General features: G+C 42.9%; 1 protein-coding gene across 1 annotated transcript in view; it reads right to left on the bottom strand.

The window, feature by feature from the left end:
- ZCCHC4 (zinc finger CCHC-type containing 4) overlaps positions 1 to 24,080 on the bottom strand; it is a 1,048,879-nt gene that overhangs the window by 129,250 nt on the left and 895,549 nt on the right. Inside the window, exon 10 of the mRNA XM_044062164.1 lies at positions 17,423 to 17,498. Coding sequence (XP_043918099.1) covers positions 17,423 to 17,498 — 76 coding nt within the window. The remainder of the gene's footprint in view (positions 1 to 17,422; positions 17,499 to 24,080) is intronic.

The raw sequence follows: 24,080 nt of genomic DNA on the forward strand, positions 1-24,080 counted from the left end.
CACTATGGCTACGGGTTGCCCCTGAGAGGGCAAGATGGTCGGGACCACACTCAAAGCCAGGGGGGTCTGGACGGATTCTGAGGACGAGATAGTCTGAGGCCTCGACCCTGCAAGAACCCTCTCCACCATGTCGAATGCAGAGGGGGAACGGACCTCCTGGACAGAAAAAGTAGAAGCCGCTCCCTTCTTGACCCAACAGGGGAGTCGGAGCCGTGCATGCTGGAGCTAAGATGCTGAGAAGTATGCTTCTCTATGACAGACTCGGAGCAGAAAACACCCCCTTGGATCCGAACCAGAGGCTCTGGCTCTGAGAGCTCGGATCCGAACTGGTCGATTCTGACACACTCAAGGCAACTGCTGGCATCCAGGTACAGGGTACCATTGGCACCGAGCCCTCGACTTCAAGCTTCCTTGGATCCAATGACTCCAAAACCAAAGGTCGGATCGGAGGAGGAGTAATAGGATGGAATATGGGCTGAAAGGACCCTGCTCTGGAGGGAGCCGGCCCTGGCAAGACCCCCATCTGAATTTGAGTGCGGATGAAGTTCTGCATCATCTTGTCCATCTCCACTTGGGTGGTGCGGGAGAACGCCGCCGAAGCTGGGGGGAATGCCGGTGGCGCGGGTGAGACTTAGACAGTGACTGGCTGACTCTAATTTCAGGCTCATGTGAAAAACTCGGGGACCTGAGCTGAGGGGAAACAGGCCTGGAAACAGGCTTTACCTTTGGCGGTGGACCGGCCTGTGACAAGCAGTCAGGGGAACGCTTGCGAGTTTGGTCCTTCTTAGGTTTATCCCCCTCCCTGGGCCTCTTGGCAGAAGTGTGAGTCCCAGAGGTTGGAGAGGAAGAGGAAGAAGCAGCAGCTGCTGCTTTCCCTGCCAGGGAAGAAGGGACCGCAGTCCCAGCAGAACAGGGAAACAAGCCCTTGAGGATCAATTTGTCCCACCTGTCCTTAAGTGCTCTGGGATTAAACCCAGTGCAAATAGGACAGGGGGACTGGAGGTGAGCAACCTCCACGCAAACTATGCACAGAGTGTGGCCATCTGCCGGTGAAAGCTTATAGCCATACTCTGTGCATTTTTTGAACCCAGGCTTCAGGGCCTCAGCCATCCAGTTGGCTGGTTCACTAACTTACACACACACAGAAAGCAAGAAAGAGAGGAAAGAGAAAGCCTGCTACTTTTTTTTTTTTGTAATGAAGAACCCCGGGGAGGTGATAGACAGGTTTAAAATAAAAAGGACGAGAAAAGAGCTAATAAACAGAGAAAAATACAAACTGACAAACGCTGAAGAAACACTGGAGCTCGGACCACGCTGCGTACTTTAAAGCAGCAAACGACATCTGAAGCGAGAACGGAGACAGGGAGGCATTATGGATAAGGGGAGGTGCTTGGAGCTCGGAACTATGGAAAATGCGGCCGTGAGGATCTGAAGCAGATCCAAGGACCCACAGGTTGAATAGCAAATGAATTGAACTACTTCAGATTTATCATGTTAATAACAATGTTTTAAGCATGCACTCATTCGTGAGGGACTTGGGCACCCAAACTGATAGCAGCCTGACTTTTGCCCACCATGTTGCTTCCATTGTATGGAAAGTGTTCTACATGGCCCAGCTCATAAGTAAGAGTATCTCATCCAGGGTCAAGCAAGTCATAACATCCCTGTATTCTTCCCTTATAAGTCCCATCAACACCCCCATTCGGCATGTACCTCGAAGAGTACATGCAGCAGCTGGAGAGACCACAGAAGTTCCTCACCAGGAGAATCCAGGGCCTCAAAAATCTACCATACACAAATAGGCTAAAAGCTCTATCCCTCTACTCTGTTTCATACAGACTACTCAGAGGTGACACCTCTCTCTGTCTGGCATACAAGGTGATCTCGGACCCCGCCTTGATGGGACTGCTGCATATCCGCAAGCCAAGCTCTACTCGAGTAACCTGCACACATGGCCTCAACCTGGTCTGTGACATCAATAGGACTTGCTGGTGGAACAGATTCATGTCCCAGAGACTTCCCCATCTATGGAATAGATTCCCTCTCCACGTTAAGCAGAGTACCTCTTTACCCCTTTTTGAGCGCAATCTGGATAACTGGATGGGAAATAGAAAATACATCCCTGGGACTCCACCCGTGTCCCTGCTGGACAGGGGCATTGGGTGCTGATTTGTCTATGCATGGGCTAAACTCTTGGCTAGGCTTATAAGGGCCTCAGGGCCAATAGCCTAGTAACTTCCTATGATCATCTACATAACAGAAATGTGTAAGCTAGCATATGAGCATTAAGAAAATTTTAAAAGAAGGAAAAAAGAGAAGGCCTAGCACTAAGCCCAAGTGAACATCAGAGAAAAGAAATGATGGTGCAGACAGAAAAGAGTTACCAGATAATGATATTAAATGAGTAAATAAGTAGTTAGTTTACTCAAGCGATGGTGTCAGGATGAATGCCAAATTTCAAAAGTTAGAGATGTAAGAGTAGATGGGAAACAGTCAAATGCTTTTGTTAGGTCACCAGCTATGGGATTTATGTGAACAAGCCCTCATTCATACCATTGCAAAAGCAAAGGTTGGGAAGACAAAAGAAGTGTGCTAGTGCGTTCCAAGCATTAACATGAGGCATTAGAATCTAAGATTTTAGGAAGGAGTAGAAGTAATGATATGGATGGTAACAGGTGGCATCAAAGGAGCAGCTTGGTGGGAAAAAGGTTAACGTGGATTATTTCTACAAATCAGAAAACATACTGAAATATAACAGAAGAGATAGAAAGGCTGACAATGTAAATAAAAGCAGTGAGATAAAGCAACTGTGGCAATAAGATAATAAGATGAAATTCAGCAGAGACAGGTCTGCCATGAGGATGGATATTGTCAATAAGTTTAGATAAGGTATGGAGTATTTGAAAATCTACCTAAACTGAAAAGGTGTGTGTGTGTGTGTGTGTGTGTGTGTGTGGGTGGGGGGGGGGGGGGGGCAGTCCTTGATGGCTGAATGTGAAGTGGGCTAAAATGGAGAATGACTGCCAAAATGTACTGGCACAATTCAGATCCAGATTCAGATGCTAATGTAAACAGAGCTCTATTTGCTAAAAAAATCCCCTAAACCAAACTTTTGATGGGTTATGGTACACTAAAAACATTTAATGGTCTTAATTTACTTCTCGCAACCACTGCCTGATTAATAAAACATGAATGGTAACTGGGGAGACATTTTTAAACTCACTTCAGAGATGTTTCAGTAGTCCATTTCAGATATACAGGCATAAAAAAGAGGCACCAAAAGGGTCCACTTTGTGTGCTCATAGTATCAAAGGGAAACACTGTAAAAGTTATAACATGTTAAAAACAGTACAGTATACAGCTGACATCAGTATGACTCTTTATAAATTATATTACAACGTACATACAGAGAAACATCTGTATTCTTTTACATAGAAAATGCATTTGTTACTGCACATAACCTTAACGTATGCATGTGTTTGCATAGGTAATTTTATACTCCAAGCAGACTTCAAAGAAATTTTCCCCAGGTAGACAGCAAATGTTGGAGGTGTGGTAGTATTAGAAAGAGGTAACTGAAACATATGTTTTGAGAATGCAATGAGTTGCCAGATTTTAAAAATTCCCTTGGTCAGAAATATTGGGCGAGCAAATGGCTGTAACTAAGGAAATAAGAAGTTATGTACCTACCATAACGTTCCATGTTAGTTGTCTTCTCTCGCCTTCTTTCTTGCTTGATGGGTTCGGAGCCGATCCTCGGCTCCGACTCGGCACTTGCTTTAGCTCGAGAACTCCTTTTACCAGCTCGAGGCAGCCCCATATCCCATGATGCAAGGCAGTAAGTACCCAGATCTCGTTTGTTGACAAAGGGCAATAACACCAAGCAAAAAATATATACTTCCCAAAGGAAGAAGAAACTTACAGATGGAAAAAGGACCAGGTCTGAATGGTCCTTAGTATAATAGTTTCTTATACAAGGTCTGTCCAGGCCAGGGGGAAGGAGGGAGGGTCGCAAGAAAGAAGGCGAGAGAAGACAACTAACATGGAACGTTATGGTAGGTACATAACTTCTTAATGTTAAGTTGTCAATCTCGCCTTCATTCTTGCTTGATGGGACCGCGTCCCTAGCACCTCTATCCTGGGTGGCTCAATGGAACAAACTCTTGAGGACTGTAGAGCCAAAACTGGCTCTGTCCCTGGAGGCCAAGACCAATTTGTAATGGGAAACAAAAGTGTGAGGAGTGGCCCAAGTGGCCGCCGCACAAATAGTGTCCAAAGGAAGTCTAGCTTGAAAGGCTGTAGAAGTAGCTAAACTCCTAGTTGAATGTGCTTTAGGTTTTGAGCACAGCTGTTTTCCCCTGAGTGTATAAATTTCAGTGATGACCGAAGAAAGCCATCTGGACAAAGTCACTTTAGAAACAGGAAGGCCTTTTTTATTATCCGCATAGGAAACAAAAAGTTGATCAGATTTTCTAATTTTTTTTGTTCTATCCAAATAATATCTAAGCTGACGGTGGACGTCAAGATAATGTAGCTTTTGTTCAGCTCTATCTGAATAGTTAGGAAAAAATACAGGGAGATCAATGGATTGATTCAGATTGTTTTTTGAAGCGACTTTAGGTAAAAAGGATGGATTAGTCCTCAAAGATACTCTGTCTTTGTGAAAAATCAGATAGGGGGGTCGAACCGAAAGAGCATGAAGTTCAGACACCCTCCTGGCAGATGTAATAGCCACTAGGAATAAAGTTTTCCAAGAAAGATATTTCAGGAACAAGAAACAGCTGGCTCGAAGGGGGGAAGAATCAAGGATGTCAGCACTAAATTTAGATCCCACTGAGGAGGAGGATTCCTGATTGGAGGCTTTAGTAGGAAAATTCCTTTCAAAAGGCCCTGCAGAGCCTATGGGACATAATATTATGATCTGCTATCCCGACATGAAAATTTGAAATAGCAGCCAATTGAACTCTGACTGTGGAAGAAGAGGAGCCTGCATGAAAAATCTCTGCTAAGAAGTCCAAAACTGCCTGAACAGGGGCAGTAAAAGGATCAATATTTTGGGCCTTAGCCCAATAAGAGAAACGTTGCCATTTGCTTGTGTAAATCCTCCTGGTAGAGGATTTTAGTGAAGCTACTATGATGTCTCTAACTGGGTTAGAGATCAAAGGAAGCCTGGCTAAGGAAGGAAGTGGAGCAACCATGCTGTGAGGTTGAGAGAAGGGATTGACCGGTGCAGCTGACCGGATTGGTGAATCAGTAGATCTGGCACTGGGTCCAGATGCCACGGCTGCACCAAAAGGTGATGATGGAGGAACGGGAACCAAACTTGTCGAGGCCAGTAAGGGGCAATGAGAATCAATTTGGCTCTCAAAACGGTAGCTTTCTGGATCACCTGAGGGATCAGAGGAAATGGACGGAAGGCATAAAGAAGTCCCTGGGGCCAATCCTGGGTCAGAGCGTCTCTCGGGGGATGGCCTGATAGAGGGAAGAGGCTGAAGAAGCCTGGACATTTGCTGTTTTGGGGAGTAGCAAAAAGATCGCAACATGGACGACCCCATTCCAGAAAAATTTCTTCCGCTATAGAGTGTTTGAGAGACCACTCGTGAGGCATGAGGATAGCTCTGCTCAATCTGTCCGCTATGATGTTGGTTTTCCCAGGGATATGCGTTGCTACCAGAAACCGATGAGAGGAGATCGCCCATTGCCAAAGTCTGAGCGCTTCTCGACACAAGGGGTAGGACTTGGTTCCGCCCTGTTTGTTGATATACCACACTACAGACATGTTTGTCTGTGTGGACTGCAATTGTCCCTACGGGAAGAAAGTCGTTGAGGGCTTGCAACGTTAAAAGCACTGCTCTCATCTCCAGGACATTTATGTGCAGATGGTACTTGAACGGTTGCCACGTCCCATGAACCATCCTGCCCTGATAATGACCCCCCCACCCGATCAGGGAGGCATCCGTGGTGACAGTGGCTATCGGGGACGGGGTACAAAGCACCTGCCTTGGTGAACCTGAGACGATGTGATCCACCAAGTAAGATGCTGTTTGCATGTCTGTGTCACCAGAATCCGGTGACGCATTGGGAGTTGCTGGTATGACCACTGTGTGAACAGCATCCACTGAAGGAGGCGCATGTAGAATCGAGCCAGGGGAAGAAGAGTAATGGCCGCAGCCATGAGACCTAATACCTTTAGAACCATTCTGGCCTGTACTTTCTTGCTGGCCAGAATGATCCTGACATGAGTCTGAATGTCTGAAACTCTTTGTTCTGTAAGGGTAGCTGACATCCGAACAGTGTTTAAGTTTGCCTATGAAGGTAATAGACTGGCAGGGCGATAAGGATGACTTTTCGAAGTTGATTGAGATGCCTAAATGAGAACAAAGGTCTATTGTGTAATCCCTGGCTTGTATAAGCTGATGCCTGGTGGTGGCTGACAGGAGCCAGTCGTCGAGATCTGGAAACACCTGGAATCCTTGACGTCTCAGGTGAGCCGTGACCACTGCCATGCATTTGGTGAACACTCTGGGGCTGTAGTGAGACCAAAGGGCAGGGCTCTGAACTGGAAGTGACTGGACCCCAGCCTAAAGCGGAGAAATCTCCTGGAGCGTCTGTGAATTTTGATGTGATAGTACGCATCCTGAAGATCTATTGAGCACATCCAGTTGTCCTTCTGTAAGAAGGGCAGAATTGACTGAAGAGTGACCATTCGGAATCTTGTCTTCCTGACAGACTTGTTGAGTCTGCTGAGATCCAATATTGGTCTCCAGTCTCCCGTCTTTTTGGGGACCAAAAAGAATCTTGAGTAGATTCCGGGCTCTGAATGGTCTATTGTAACTGGCTGAATGGCTCTTTTTTGCAGTAGTTTTGCGATTTCTAACTCTGCAATTTCCCTTAGACCGGTTGGTACATCTGGAAGGGAACCTGAGGGCAAGGGACTTTCCTCGAAAGGAATTATGTAACCCTTGGATATGATCGACTGTACCCATCTGTCTTGAGTGAGGGAATGCCAGGCTTCTCGGTACAGTGATAATCTTCCCCGGACTCCCTCCAGGGAGGGACAGCCGGGCAACACCTCAGGGATGCTGAAAGGGCTTATCAGAGAGAGGCTCCCTGTTTCCCTGGTTCTTGGACCCCTCTGCCTCTAGAGCGTCTGTTGTTGTTACCCCTCTGCCTCTAGGGGTAAACTGACCACGTGAATCCGGCGTGACTCCTTGGGATTTACGGAACCACATCTTCCCACCCTTCTGTCCTTTGGGATAAGGCCTAGAAGGGTGGAAAACGGACTCCAACAGCAGAAAGAGTCTTGCCGTCCTGCTCACACCTGTTCAAGGTTTCCTTCACCTGAGGGCCAAACAAAGCTGACCCATCAAAGGGAGAATTTGTGAAGGACGCCTTAAAGGGATCCGCAAAATCACATAGCCGCATCCAGGCTTGGCGTCTAAGAGCCACACCTGTGCCTGCGGCTCTACTCGCTCCATCCGCAGCATAAGATATTAGCCGCATGGAGGAGTTAGCAATGGAATTGAGGGTTCCTAGCTGCGAAGCAATCTTTTCTTGAGCCCCTGCAGCTGTAGGATCCTGAACTACTTCTCCCAGCTCCTTCAGGATATCTCTCTGGAGTCTGGTGAAGTGACAAAGATAATTCAGCGAACGCATAGCAAAGGTCGCTGAGAAAACATCCGCTTGCCGTACCTATCCATGGTCCTAGAGTCCTTATTAGGAGGATGGACGGGCATGGAAGGATCTGCAAGTTCCTTTTGGTGGCCGCAGCCACCACCATGGCATCAGCGGGACACCCTTGGTAAGGAATTGTTTGTCACTAGGGCAGTGATAAATTTAGAAGGCCTCCTAGGGACTGGCTCTACAGAGTCAGGAGCTGCCCACGCCTTCGTGCAATAACCTGCATAAGGGGTCGAAGGCGGAGACACCCAGGAGGTGGAGGGCCGAGATCCAAACGCCTCTAGGTATACTGACTCATCCTCAGAGGGATTGTTGGAGGGCCAGTTTCCCTCTGTTTCAGAAGTTCTAGGATGTCTGAGAAGGAGACATCCTCAGAGGGGATCTAGGGGATCCCTCTGACTCATCAAAGTCAGTATCCAGTGACAGACTCGGGGAGTCTACATGCTTCCTCTTACAAGTCCTCTTCCTAGGAGGATCTCCCGAAACATCAGGAGAATCCTCGGAAGAGGGGGAAATTCCCAATGGGGAAACCTGAGGCGGAGGATCTCTGGGTCCTGTAGCAAGAGAAGTGGCAGAGATGTCAACAGGTACTATAGAGGGAGGAGCTACGGAACAGACTGCTGACTGATACCAGTGGCCAGTACACTCTTCATCACCTCGAATGCTCCCCTCCCAGGCAGGTCCGAGAGAACCCGCTCCAAGAGCTAGGAACTCCAGGGACCACCGAAGGGAAGTCTCCGAGGCAGATGTCGGAGCCGAACTCACCAAGGCCGAGGCTCCAAGGGGAAGAGCGGGCTCGGACAAGGGTCCGATGCCACTCACCCCTCGGAGGAGACCATGGAAGCCCGACCACGAATCCCTCTAAGGAAGAGGAGATAAGAGTAGGGGCTGAAGGAACAGAAGGGGTATCCGTCCTCCAGCCGTAGCAGTAACCATGCCGAAGACTCCAACTCCAAGCTCTGGGGTAGAGTTGAAGGAGGAACTGTAACGGGTGTGGACCAACAGTCGCCTGCTGAGACGGACTGTGTAACATTTGGGCCAGTACCTGTGACTTGAGTAATCTACTGACCACTCTCTAGGTCATGATCTGACAACCTGGATGACCTTGAAGATCGGCTCCGATGGCTCCGTTCCGATAGAAGAGGTGAAGCCGGAGCCGAAAGTATCGGCTCCAAGGAAGGAGACCTCGACCTCTTCCTGGAATGAGCCATCAGAGCCGATACTATCGATCCTGTCGGCGCCGACTTCCGGAGCCGACAGAGCTCGATGTATAGGCTCCAGCCGGAGCCGACACAGCCACCAAAGTAACGGTGTCGGAGCCGATCGGAGCTGACACCGATGCCTGAGCCACATGGGTGTCGGAACCGATCGGAGCCGACATCGAAGTGGACAATACAGATTCGGCACCGATAGCCATCGGTGCCAAGGCTTTGTCAATCAGAATCGGCTCCAGCCGGAACCGATCCCGACTCAGTACGAGTCGGAGCCGAGGCCGCAGGCTTAGATACAGAAGCCTGGGCCTTGGCAGGTTTTGTTGATTTTGGTGGAGCCGACTTAGCCGGAGAGCCCTCCGGCAAGAAGGCCCCTAAGAATCAACTTGTTACGTCTCTCCTGCAGGACTCTCTGGCTGAAGGAGTGACAAATAGCACAGGAGTCCTGCAGGTGAAGAGGGCCCAGACAATACAGGCAAGAAGTGTGACCGTCCGTCAGAGACATCTTCTGACAGCACGAGTCACACTTCTTAAAACCTGAGACCCTCTCCTTTGACATGGTGCCGACACAACACACAGACACACTAGTCAAAATTAAATTAAACAAAAATACCAAGAGGTATTTTATAAAAACACCAACACACACACCCTAACAGGGGGGGGGATGGGATAGGGAAAATTGACTAACAAAAAATTAAAAGAGACAGGGAATTTCTGTCAGAAAAAGGGTAGAAATAAATTTAAACTATCAAAAATTAGTTTTAAACTAAAAAGGGGCTTGAAAAATCACAAATGTGAACTACTTACCAGGAGCTGGTAAAGAGAAGACCTCCCAAGCGAAGCGGCAAACGAGATCTGGGTACTTACTGCCTTGCATCATGGGATATGGGGCTGCCTCGAGCTGGTAAAAGGAGTTCTCGAGCTAAAGCAAGTGCCGAGTCGGAGCCGAGGATCGGCTCCGAACCCATCAAGCAAGAATGAAGGCGAGATTGACAACTTAACATTGATTCTTTTGAGATGAGACACAGGATCTGAAATGCCTAGGTACAGCAAGGCCTTCTTAAATTTAAATTTTTGGCTGCCAGAAAAAAACAATCGCTAGAAAATGGAAATCAAAGTCTAAACCCATTGTATTTGAAGAACTGAATATTGTAAAAGAGACAAAAAAGCTAGAAGAGAGATCTTAAGAAAACAGAATGAGCAAATTCCATAGAAATAAATGGATATTGTGAGAACAATAATGTTCAGGGGAGAAATGAGGTTTAAAGGACTGCAGGAATTGAGTAATTAATGTAATGTTGGATTGATAATAGTTATAAAGATTGAAAACATATCTGATGCATAATATATATAAATGGAAAATGTTAACATGGTTATATCTGATGCATAATGTATATAAATGGAAAATGTTAACGTAGTTTTCTTTCTTTTCTATTAATATATGTTTGCCTATGTCCTAGTTATAATTTAATAAAGGTATTTAAACATTAATTTACTCAGAAATGCCTTCATTTATTTCATGAGCTATATTGTAAACAACCTTGAATTTGTGTAGAACACTGACCTACACAGTACAAGCATATGCACTCATCTTATAGCTTCATAGGTAGGTACTAGGCTATCTGCCTGAAGGCATTTATAAGCCTAGCCAGGATGTGTTGGCTTTTGCCGCCCCCTTAGATTAGTTCCCTGTGCCTTTGTCCAGCAGATCCACTGAAGTGATCCCCGGGGTAAACTTTTTGTTTCCCATCCACTCATCATGGTTTCTTTTGAAGAGTGCTAGCGAGGAGCTCTGCCTAATGTAGATTGGAATCTTATTCCAAAGCATGGGAAGTCTCTGAGACAGGAATCTATCCCTCCAGCACGTCCTATTTATTTTTGTGGTGAGGTTTAGATACCTAGAGCGGATAAGGTTTTCTTTAGGTGGAGCATGTCCATCAATTCTGGGTTGGACATGGCCTTGTATGTCAGGCAGAGATCACCTCTGAGCAGACGGTATGCAACTGAGTACAGCTGGAGTTTCTTCAGTTGAGCTGCATAGGGCATGGCCAGTGATCCTCTTGGTGAGGTACTTCTGTGGTCTTTCCAGCTGTTGCAGGTGTCCTGTAAGGTACATACCAAATGGGGTGTTGTACTCAATGATGGGTCTGATAAGTGATGAGTAGAGGGGCACAATGACCTCTTTTGATCTGGATGCAAACCCTTTTGTGATTAGGTGGGCCACATATAAGGATTTTCTAACCACTTTGGCAATGTGATTATCAAAGGAGAGATTACTATCTACTTGGGTCCCCAGATCAATTATTACATTTTCCGTATTTAGGGGACTACCACCTATGTGGTAGTTTGTGGGTACTTTGTTATTTCCAAAGGGAATAACTATGCACTTTTTGGCATTTAGCTTGAGGCCATGATTTTGACACCAGGTATCCATCTCAGTGAGACCCTTTTGGAGGATGTCGGTGTCAGCCTGTGAGTCAATTATAGCCCCTAGTTTGCAGTTGTCTGCGAACTTGGTCAGCCATAGTCCTCCTGTGCTTGTCTGTACTTCTGAGAAGTATATGCCGAACAAGAGGGGTCCTAGGACTGAGCCCTGGGGAAAGCCACTTGTAACCGGTTTAGAGTCAGACCTAGCTCCTGCAACTCTCACCATGTGGGTTCTGTCCGTGAGCCAATTGGCAACCCATCTTGTGAAATAGGGGTTTATGTTCAGGCTGGTGAGCTTGTCTGTAATATCAGAAGGGGGAATGGTATCGAAGGCCTTTGTGAGGTCTAGGTAGGCTGTGTGTACCACCTTTCCCTCATCTGTAGCCTTGGTAACTGTCTCAAAGAAGTCCATCAGGTTTAGGAGGCATGATCTGCCCTTAACAAAGCCGAACAAGGTAGGGTCCAGTGTTTGGAGGTTCCCAATTTCTCTGTTAATGAGTTCCATGATGATGCGCTCCATAGCCTTGCAGAGCAAGCTAGTCAGGCTTATAGGGTGATAGTTTCCGGGGTCTGTTGTGGCTCCACCTTTGTGGAGCGGAATAACCGCTGCTGTGCACCACTCTATGGGTATGTAACCTGCAGAGAGGCTGAGTTTGAACAGTGTGTTTAGGTGAGGGGTTAGTTAGTCTTTGAGCTCGTGTAGGACGCAGCCTGGGACATCGTCCGGTCTCATTGATGCTGTGTTTTTGGCTTTGGAGAGGGGTATTTTAACCTGAGTGTCTGTGATTTCAGGGGCTCTACATTCTTCTGGTATGGTTGGTTATGGGCCCTTTTGGGGGTGAGAGGGGGGTGAAGTTTGCACTGAACCTGTCTGCCAGCATATTGGCAATATCGGTTGGTTCAGTGTATTTTGCGCCATTCTGCACCAACTCCGAGCAGATCTGAGCATTGCTACTTAGATTCTTGACATAGCTAAAGAATGTCTTGTGGTTATCTTTGGAGTCCTTTCTTTCAAAGCTCGCCTTGGACGATTTTATGAGGGATCGTAGTTTCTTGCAGATACTGATCAGGGATGTCTTCCCTTCTTGGGATTTTAATGTTTTCTGTACTAGTTTCCTACTTCTATTGCATAGCTTGTTTATGGCAGGGGTCCACTAGGCTGGTTTCCTTTTCTTAGAGGAGTGAGTCTTTGTTTTGCTTGGGATAGCACGACCCATGCATTTTTGTAGGTGCCCGTAGAATGCATTAGTAAAGGATTTTGCAGCTTGGACAGCGTTATCCTTTAGCATGGGGGCTTTGAAACTTTCCACCTCCGTCTTAAGTAACGTGAAGTTTGCTTTTGAAAAGTTTTTCATGGTAATTTCCTTGTCCGGGGGTGGGGGCGGAATGTAGATATCCAAAGTGATTTGTTTATGGTCAGATCTAACCAGCGAGGGGTTGACCTCCGGTGTGGAACACCGGTCGCCCATGTTGGTGATGACCAGGTCCAATATGTTGTCACCTCTGGTGGAGTGTTGACCAGTTGTTCCAGGGCGTTTGAGTTTATAAATTCTAGGAAATGTTGGGCAAGAGAGTTAGTACTTGAGTAGTTCTCCAAGTTAATGTTTAGGTAGTTGAAATCACCCAATATTAGGGTATTTGGTAGGACCTTTATGTTACCCATTGTTTCCAGAAATGCAGAATGGGGGTCCTGAGACATGGTGGGTGATCTGTAGCAAGCTACAATTTGAACTGCAGTTTTGCCCGTTGTTAGTTGCACGTGGATCTCTGAAGCATCGTGCTATGCCACTAACCTGGAGGTGTGGGTATCCTTGATGAATATGGATACTCCCCTGCCTTTTGTATTTCGGTCCGGGTTCTGCGGATGAAATGTATGGTATGAGTTGTAGCCGGGTAATGCTAGGGTGCTCTCTTGAGCCTTAAACCAGGTTTCTGTTACTGCACATATATCGATTTTCTCCATACTGGGGAATGTCTTGAGTGCATGCATTTTGAGATTTAGACTTCTGGCATTGAGTAGTATTACCCTCAGATTTTTGTTACTTGTGCTATTTATGGCGGTGGGTTTGTCTTTTGAGCCTTGCCTAAAAAAGGCACTATGGGGGTGGCAAGAGCCTTGGCCAGTATTCGAAAGCCTAAGGGTGACAGGTGTAAGCCGTCTCTAGCGAAGCAATGTGGCTTGTCGAGCATGTCATCCCAGGCAGACATACACTGGATCCCCTCTGAATGACACCAGAAACTTGGCCAATTGTTAAAATTGATAATTTTTTCTTTATACCGTGGTATCATTCTTGGTGAGGGCAGGATGCTACTCAGGGTCATACCGGCCTGGGCTACGTGATCAGAGAGCTCTTCCATGTCTCTTTTCATGTAGACCAGGGAGGTACGGCTCAGGTCATTCACACCAACATGGACAATGACAAAGTCATATTTGTACTTGTTCTGGAGTGACCTGAGTGCTTGTGTTATGTGGTGGATTCTGGCACCCGACAGGCAGCTAAAAGTAACCTTCTCCTTATTCAGCCTAGTGAGTGGGATGTCAGTGTGCCTGACTATAAAGTCACCTATTACTAGTATGTTGGGTATGTTATTTTGCCTTGAGGGCTGTGATTGCGTGGCACACTGGTTTTGTGAAGCATGTGTTTCATGGTTTGTATTGGGGGGTGGTGGTTGCTTGGATGTCTGCTTTGTAGGGCTCTGTTGTTTTTGCAGATTTTTATTTAGAGCTTCCGAGTATGTTTTCGTGTATTTACATGTGTTTTTTTTGCCAGTGCTGGTTTAATGGGTCTATGTGAGACTGGTGGTGTGATGCCAGTAATTCCCTTCTCCTCTTGACTGTCTGATCCAGTCTTGGGTTGAGACAGCTTAGTCTACAGTTTGGCTGTATAACTGCATCTCTCGCATGTATTAGTGTTTGGTTGTAGGAGGAGAGGGATGTCTGTGTACATGAGGCAGTTGTAACATTGCCTCAGAATGCCCAGATTCACCAGCTGGACTGGAGAGTACACCTGAAACTGCCCTTTGGACATGCTTGGATAGGTACAGTAAACTGTTTTACTGAATGGCTAATAAGGTTGAATAGAGAGCCTTGTCCTTCTGTAGTGCTGGGGTTTATAAGTGCTTGCTAGTTTTGAGCAAGTGACGGCTGAGAAATGAATGGCTTAAGTGCTTAAGTTGAAAGTTTGTCTAATTCCAAGGGAAAAACTGAAGAGGAGACTTTGTGGAGCCGGGAATAGTTATACCCTAGCTAACCGGTGCTGCCAGGCGAACAAAACCGGGCAAATGCGGTTTTTATAGCAGGGAAATGAAAGAGAGAGAGAAATTAGCCCAAAATGGCCAATAAACTACTACTTTCTGGGCTGAAACCACTCCTCCAGGGACAGATAGGCTGCTCAAAGCTCCCCTCTCTCACAGGTGAACAGAGAAACTTCCTTCTATCCAAGTAAGGTATGGGCAAACACAGAGATTTGTAACACAGCCTTGAATTCAGCACTAACCTGAAAACTGGACTATACTAGCTTAGAAAGGCGGGAAACAAGTATATATATATATATTTTTTCAGAAACTAAAGCAGATACAATAAAAAAAAAACACTTTAAATGCGCATAAAAAGATGCTTATTGTTATATATCTCAGTTCAGAGTTGTAATCAATGCCCCTAGTAATAAAGTAGGAAGAAACACAAATACAGTAAAAGCAGATGAATAAAGTGTAATTATATATATATATATATATATATATATATATATATATATATAAAACAATAGAAAATGAACAATCTGATTTAAACAAGTTACCCAATTAACCAGAAAAAAAACCTCAAAACTGAGCCCTGTCCCAGCAGTCTTCAATCAGACAAGTTCTAACTGCACACTCCCGCTACCAAGGTGCAGGGGAACCTTCTTCAAAAAAGATGGCCTGGATCAGTGCTCAAGTTATACAAACAAAGCTAGATTCAGCAGGCCTGAATCTGGTCCTATGCTAAAGCAACGAAGAGCACCAATTTCAGAAAGAAACAGTTCGAATAAGCAAGCACAATAAGCCTGCGACCAGAAATTCCCAGCTCAGAAGGGCAGAATCCAGCCTCTCCTCCCACAAGAGTGCAGACCACAAACCTTCTTAATGTAGAATAACTGGCCTGAAGCCCAAGGTGCTTAAACCAGAACTAATACATTTTTAGAATAGCAGACACTGAGCTTTCAATCAGCAATTCCCAGCTTAGAAGGATGTAAGCTACCTGTCCTGGTACAACAGTGCAGACCACAAACCTTCTTAATGTAAAACAACCGGTATGAAGCCCAAGTGCTTATACCAAAAGACTTAGAATAACAGTTACAATTTAATCAGGCTACTACCAGGCAGCAATAAGTGCAGCAGAATAAATAAAATTGAGTACTTTTAAGAAGAGGCAAAAGCAAAATAAACTAGGAGCAAACACAAATACAGTAGAAGCAGATTAATTTTTCTTTTGTTAGTAAAGTGCAAGGAGAGAGGAAGGAAGAACATAAGTGGGTTGGCCTTCTCAAATCTTCTCTCTGTATTATGCAGAGTGAACACTAGACTCAGAATATGATATCACTGTATTTGGTTAAGTACGCAAATGAGATGCACTCAGGAGGAATGTTCAAATACAGACTTACAGGAGGGGCGGGCAATTCCAGAGCCACCAAAACAAGAACAGAGAGGGTGGGAGGGGACAAACAAAAAGAAGAATAAGTACAGTTGTACAGATTACAGAGATATTAAATCAAAATGCAGACAAAAATGAGAATAAACACTTATCCTTTCTCAATATCACAGCTGGCAGTAGGTCAATCTATCTGCAGAAGCCTGAGCAACAGGTATATCTGATTTAAAACACAGGACAGAAACCAAACAATACAGATGCAGGAATACTTTGGTCGGATGAATCTAGTTCTGAAAACTTACTGCCACTAAGAAAGCTGACTGGAAGGAAAACAGTCAGAAGGCATTTAAAATGTTTTGATATCACAGGCTCTGCTGCTATTTTGTTCAAATGACTATGCATTTGTTATTGAATTATGTGTTCTGCAAAGGACAGATAATGCATGTGCATATCCTTCATCAGCCCCAATGCTGAATAGCTAGCTCTCCTGCGAATAACGTCCACTTGCAGATTAATGGTCATGTGGTTCCAAAGTAAAAAAAATGGAGGGGGAGTATAAAAAAGTACAAAACCACAGTGAATAAACAGTGAAAATACACAAAGAAGAAGACACTAGTCCTAGCTATATACATTTTAATTATACATTAGTTAAATGACATTACAACAGGATATGAGCATTTATAGGAGTATATTTCTTAATAGATACATATCTCAGGAATATTGTACTTGTGATGGCGAAGGCAACAGATATGAGCTAATAATAATAATACATAAAGCAGATTCTTAATCATGGATAGCTGGCGCATTACTGGCCCTCGGTATAGTATGACAGCAAAAAGTAAACTAAAGGCAGAATTGCTTAGCTAGTTAAGGCAATGAAAAACTAATGATTTTTACTATGTTGATTTCATTTTGACTGCAAGCTCCTCATTAAGTAACTTGCTGAGAGTCACACATTCTATGGACAGAGGTATGCAAAAGAAAGGCAAATTATGCTTTTTCTCTGTGGGGGCACTGACTCCTCCAACATCCATACAATGTAAAGACCCCTGTACCCTCCATAATTTTAAATGACTCCAAGGTTGTTACATCGTGGAGGCGGAGCAAAGACTAAAGCAACTCTGAATAATATGCAGCTTGCATAATCAGCAGTGAAAAAACTGAATTTGCATATCTAGTCATCTATTAACTTCCCTTGTCTAGACTAAAACTGCTTCTACATCATGAATAAACACAGGCAGCTGTACTCAGTGCATCTTACCTGATTAATAAAAATAAACAAGTAGTCCATCTACCTCTATAAAGAAAAAATATTTAAAAGATATCATTAAAGCATAATAACTTTATGTATTACTTCAGAGTTTGTAACAAGCCCAAAATTTTCACTTAATAGTATAATGCAGCTATCTGCAAAATGATTCCTTATACTGTCATATAAAATTAGTAGAATGTTATCTGGTACAGTAAGAAATCTTACCTTTGATGTGCAAGAATTGCAAATTTCACAATGCCTGTTTTCTGACGAAACATATCTCTCACAAAGTAAACAAAATCTAAAACCAAGAAAGTACATGTTACACTCATGCCTTTTAAGATGATTGCTGAAGTGAAATTCATCCTACTGCAAAACTATACTGCTGGCAAGGCTAAAGACAACATGGTCAATAAGTGAATATGCCCTACAGCCCAACGTGATGTACAATGAACCACTTAACTTATAACTTATGTGCATCGATTTATAAATAGATATAGATACACAGACTATAAAACTAACAAGTGATTAGTTAAAAAAAATAATTAATTTATGATTAATTAAATTAATTAATTAAAAATAATTAAATGCAAGAGCAGATAAAATAATTATATGCAGAATAGCAGTTATTGCAAACTGCCAATAAATAGGTTCTGAATTAAATACAAAATAAAATAGAGGATTTTGTTTTAACACAGCACGAAATATTTTACTGGCACATGTAATTCGGTACAAAGGACAGAAGTAAATTAAAATATTGCAGATGATTTTGTTGTAGTGCTTCAACGGAGAATTTTAGTTAACACACTTTTTTGTGGCAGCGCAAGCCAAGATGAGTTTTAATTTAATATCAATCACTTGGAAAACTGAAATAAGATTTTGTCTGAACTGACTGTTCCAAACATGGTCTTACTGGGCAATAACAGTAGGTTTCATTAACGCACCAAAAAACTGCTTCTCGATTAATAAGAAAAAGACATGGTCAGAAATATCATCATCCTACCTCCGCAACTTTTCATGTATACAGAACTGTATATAGTTTGTTGCATTGTTCTGTTGCCCTTCACATGCATGCTTACCATCATAGCCTCCACCTTGATAAACCAACAATGTAGCTGTCATCTGGCAGCCACCAGGGTAGGAATTTTCCTTTAAGCCATTATTAGCTCCCTTACACATGCCCTATCAAGCATGTAAGACATTGTCAAACACTAGCAGCACTGTGGTAAAAGTATTCACTTTTATGGATGACATACCCACATGCAGCTCCCACAAAGTAAATGCCTCATATTAGGTCTCTAGTCTCCACTAGAATCACTGATGAGATGAATGTGTTAGAGCTAAGTATCTCTCACTCTCCCTATTATAACAACTTTTCACTCTTTCCCTTAGCGTACCATTTAAATTCTGTCCCTCCCTGACTGGCTCCTCCCGAGCTCAGGACACTAACTGAACCTGGGTCTTGTGGGTCATAGTCACAACTTCTTCTCTCCATGTGATGGAGTCAGCAATTCATAAAGAAAAATTTCTGGTGAACTATCAAGATAATATATGCAGTAATCAATATGGTCTGAACACTTCAAAAATAGTACATCCCATACAAGCCACACCCAAGTAATGGCTTATTCCTCCCACTACTTGTTTACATATTCAGCTGAAAAACAACCACCTGAGAAAACACAGTGGCAGATATTATAAACTTAGAGGGAAACTCAAAACATCTAATTATCACTTCATAATGAACTAGCGATAATATAAATGCATATGATTTAAAAGTACAGTTCAAACAAGTGCTATTGTAAATGGTTAATTCATACAAGCAATTATTTCCTAAAGTAAGCATGTGCTTAAGCCACAGACTTGGTCACCCCTCAGTATTATTTTCACTTAAATTATTATTTTTTTTTGCTAGGAATGCTATGCTCAGGTCACAAGGGACTGCACTGCAGCTCTCTAGTAATTCAAGCTTTGCAACCTTCAAACTGAATTTATTTTATTTTTATTATTATTTTTTCTTGTTCCTTATTAACCAGAACAGAACACTCATTCACATGGATGACTTTCAAGCTCAGCCCAGGAAAAGACATTCAAACAGAAATTACAAAAACAGACAAAAATTAAGTCTCATCAGAATGTGAAGTGAAGTGAAAATGGTGTGTGCGTGTGTGTGTGTGTTTATGGTTTCACTTCAGAATCCTGAAATATCACAATCCTGAACTTCAAAATCCGGAAGCCCAAAATCTTGAAAACTCAAAATCCTGAATCCAAAATACTGAAAACACACATGATACATATACTGACTATAGACAACACAAACTATACGACATTCCACCAAATATAAGCAGGAGGGCAAGCCCCCGTGCACCCCCACACCTCCTACTACTTAAATATATGAACTCAAAGACTGCACTTCACTACACTATCGTGTTATGTTGTAGTACAGCAAGTTAAAAGGGAATATTACTAAGGTTACAACAGGCAGTCATGAAACGTGATGGTATGTTTGGCATTTTTTTCTGTGGAGTGCAATCTTGGAGTTCATATATTTAATTAGCAGAGGGCGTGGGGGGCACAGGCCCCCACATGGGAGTGCAGGGGGGGCTTGCTCCCCTGCCCGTACTTGGTTAAAAGTGCTCTCCTTTGTCTTGTATGTGTTTCTGTGTGGCCTTGTACTGGAATATTGCCATTCTTTGTGTCCTGTATATTTTCAGGATTTTGGGATTCTGGATTATGAAGTTCAGGATTGTGATATTTCAGGATTCTGAAGTGAAACCGCATGCGTGCGTGTGTGTGTGTGTGTGTGTGTGTATATATATATATATATGTGTATAGATATATATATATATATATATATATATATATATATATATGTGTGTGTGTGTGTATATATATATATATATATATATATATATATATATATATATATATATATATACACACACACACACACACACACACACACACACACACACACAAAGAAGAGTAAAAATCTTACTTTCTGTACTCACAAAAATGAAAAGATCCACTCAAAAGTTCAATTCAAAATATAAAACTATGCATTTTAATTTCTTTCTCTTTTTAATCCTCCAACCTCACAGTCCCTCCTGTGTGAAGTTGATATTAACCAAATAGTCCACAATGATACACCTTTTTACAAATTTTTAAACTTCTTACAGCCCAAATACTTTTCCAGAGTACCAAAGCTTGAGGTTAATCACAAGTATGTAAAGTAACACTGCTTTATCTTCTTGCAAAATTTCAGAATTGTTCCTAATAAAAGTGGCAGAATCCACTGTAATACAGTTAACTTCTGATAGTCTTCAGGTCTAGGGATATAACTAACACACCACTATCATTGTAACAAAGCATAATCACAAAGGATAAAACTAGCACAAGTGTGGCTCCACCCCCAAGGCTGCAGTCTCAGAGTGGCAGAGACAGCATTAAGGTATGTGCTTAGTCTGTTCTCCTGCTGCATGTACAGTAGTAACAAGTTGTTTAATAATTAGCTTATACATTTACTGCCCACATGTAAGAGCTTCTATATGAAAGGATGACAATGCCAGTAAAAACAATAGGTTCTAAGGCTACAAAATAAATGAATATTTCCTCAGCCCACTGTCCATAACTATCCTGCAGACTGGTAGAATTTGTGTTATGTAGCACAACCCTACAGAACAGGATTAAACTGCCAATGCTACATTCAATGCTGCAGCACTCTTGTACATTAGGAGTGGTTGTTATGTATGGGCTACACAGATTTAATACTAATGAATTAGCTATAATTATCTACATGTCATTTGGTACACATTTCTTTGACGTTGCTCAGTTTGAATACACACATCACAGATTATTTATTAATAAACCTGACATTATATGGTGTGAGAAGTGAAGAAATAAAAATGCAACAATGAATAAATATATTTACTTTCAAGAGTTTGTTTTTGGAAGTAAAAATGTTTAATTTGCTATTTGAGAAATGGTCCAGCTGTAATCACCAGGGATCTCCTGCTCATGGAAACTGAGCAAAAATCTGGAAGCTTTAGATCCAAAAAGTTTATTCCTCACAAACTGATTAGTTGAAGTTTGGAAAGAAACAGTGTGCTACCTTCCTGCATGCCAGTGGGGAAGAAGCTGTAAAGTATGTAAGCCTTTTACCTTTCTTGATGAGGAGATAATAAACTAGCAACAATTAGAAATCCCTGAATTACTGTTATTCCAAAAAGAATTTGCAATTTTTTCTTTATTTTTTCCTAACAAGGTCCTAGATAGACTATACTTGCATACATTACTCAGAACAAGACTATGAATTTCTTAAATTTTATAATTCAGCTGTAAGGGACAGAACAGTTTCTGGAATAAGAAATAATGAAACAGTTAGAAGGGTATTGAAAGAAACAGACATGACTTCATTATACATTCTGCATGTGTGCACAGCACATGGCATTGAAAATTAAAAGAATAAACTCGGGAAATGCCAGTTACGCAAAATGTAAAAAAATGAGAAATAAAGTGAGGATGTGTTGCAAAACAGGAAAAAAAAAAAACAGAATAATACTGACAGTAATGGAGTTGCTTAACAACAACTACGATGTTGCTCGTGCAGCTGAAATTCAAGACTCATGTAGTAGGCATAGCTATAACCATGAAATGAACAATCATTCTAGCCTGCACTGACAGCATACGGGGATAAGTTCTGACTACAGCCCAGGTGACCTCAGTTCAACTAGCAGCTCAGATGCTTGACACTGCCTGCAAGAAGAATAGAAGTGTCCATTGTGAGGTGATAGAACAACGCTCTGGACTGGCTTGTGCAATGACACAGCCCAGCTGGAGATCATAAGCTCATCAAGCAGTGCTGGAGCTAGATCAGGGGGAATATGGGCATGGCCATCCAAGTTGGTGATGATGGCTACTGACATTTATGGGGGAGCACTTATGAGTAGGCGGCCCTCGCACTGACATGAGTGCTCATGTCACCACTGGTGGGGTTAGATTCATAAATGAAAAATGCCCTCATTGTTAGGATGCCAACAAGAGCACAAAACACCCTCACAACCGCTTATATGACATTTTGGGAGCACTACAACATCCTGAAACCCAAAATCCTGAGACCAAAATCTTGAAAGTTCAAAATACTTAAAACTCATAATACATATTACCCTTCAACTATAAGCAGGGGGAAAGCCCCCCTGCAACCCCCACACCCCCTGCTACTTAAAAATATCAACTCTCAGACTGCACTTCACTACACTAAGTGCAATCTCGGAGTTGATATATTTAAATAGCAGGGGGAGTGGGGGGTGCAGGGTTGCTTGCCCCCCTGCTTATATTTGGAGAAAAGTAATATGGTTTGCCTTTTACTTGTTTCTGTATGTACTTGTGCTGAAATATAGTAAGTGTTGGTATCCTGTGTGTTTTCAGTATTACGAAATTCAGTATTTTGTGTTTTCAGTATTTTGAACTTTCAAGATTTTGGTCACAGGATTTTGGGTTTTCAGGATTTTGTAGCCCCCCCGACATTTGCTATAACAAGAATGGCTCATTGTAAGCACCAGGATTCTCCTGTTTGATGTCTGGCAGGCACAGGGTCAAAAACCACATAAAAAGAACAATTGTCTTTATATTGATAAATTGAAAAAATCCGTGCTAGGAAAGGACATTTTTTAGATGTGTACACAAAAAACATTTGTATAAAGGAATCTACATGCTGTGGAATAGAACAACAAAAATGAACTTTATGCAAATGAAATGACCTCAAGCTTATTTATACACTTAAGCCTACCTATGCATAGTATAAATCAGCATAATAAATAGGATATAAAGTACAAAGTGAAACAACAGAAAAAGGGAATAATATAAAATAATAACTTATAATTTAACAGAATGAAACTTATGGTAAAAGGTGGTTATTACCAGCAAGAAACACAGTGCACCACTCAGCTGTAGAAGAGATCATAAAGGTACATTATTAAGAAAGACTTGAAACAGCTCACCTACAGGGACTCCCCATGGCCACTTATGTAGCATATTGCAGAGATGTGACACCTGACAAGCAAAGCACAAATGCCAGAAGAAACAAGCCACACTACTGTAACAGCCAGGAGTCTCATGGATGACCAAGTACAGGGAACAATGTAGCAGGTATCAAGCTGGAAGTTCTCAAAGGCATACAGGGCTCAAGATATGCAGTGTCACATAAACAAAATCTAGAACTTTGGCAGTAATTTACTTTTGAATAGCCAGACAGTGTAACTCACAAAGAACTGGTGTGATATGATGGCAAAGTGATACCACAAGTAAGTAGCCAGGTTACAGAGTTTTTAAATAGATATAAGTGAGTGACTTCACAGTCTGGAACCCCAAGGTAAAGGTAATTAGAGTATAGCAACTACCGTGATAATAATCAAACCAAAATAATCAACCAGTACAAGTGGGATTAGTGTATTAGAGTCTCCCTCTCTCTCTCATATTTTTGGTTCCTTTGGACCTCACTGTCAGCATCCTAAGTCCTAATGTCCATGCCTGGTCTATAAGCTACTCCTCAACTCCCATGGACTTTCTGTGTATTTTAGCTAAGGCCAGTAGTAGATCCTGAGGGTGTTCTGGGGTCTGAGGTCATCTGTGCTTCTGTTTTGTTTATGACCTACCCACTCAATTTCCCTGCCCCCCCCCCCCCCCCCCCATGGTTGTTGATTAAGTCTGAAGGCAAATCCCCTCCTTGGACCATGCCTCTCCTTATGGAGCGTATCAAAGAGGACCTTCACGCCCATCCATTCCCTGCTTCATCAGCCCCCTAAGCCACTAATCAAAATGGGTCAGCTGGGCTGTAGTCAGGACTTTATCTGGAGTCTATATTTTTGAGAAAGGAATATTCGTAGCT

This window comes from Protopterus annectens, chromosome 2.part1 (assembly GCF_019279795.1).
Source record: "Protopterus annectens isolate FY-2018-M chromosome 2.part1, PAN1.0, whole genome shotgun sequence".
Taxonomy (NCBI): domain Eukaryota; kingdom Metazoa; phylum Chordata; order Ceratodontiformes; family Protopteridae; genus Protopterus; species Protopterus annectens.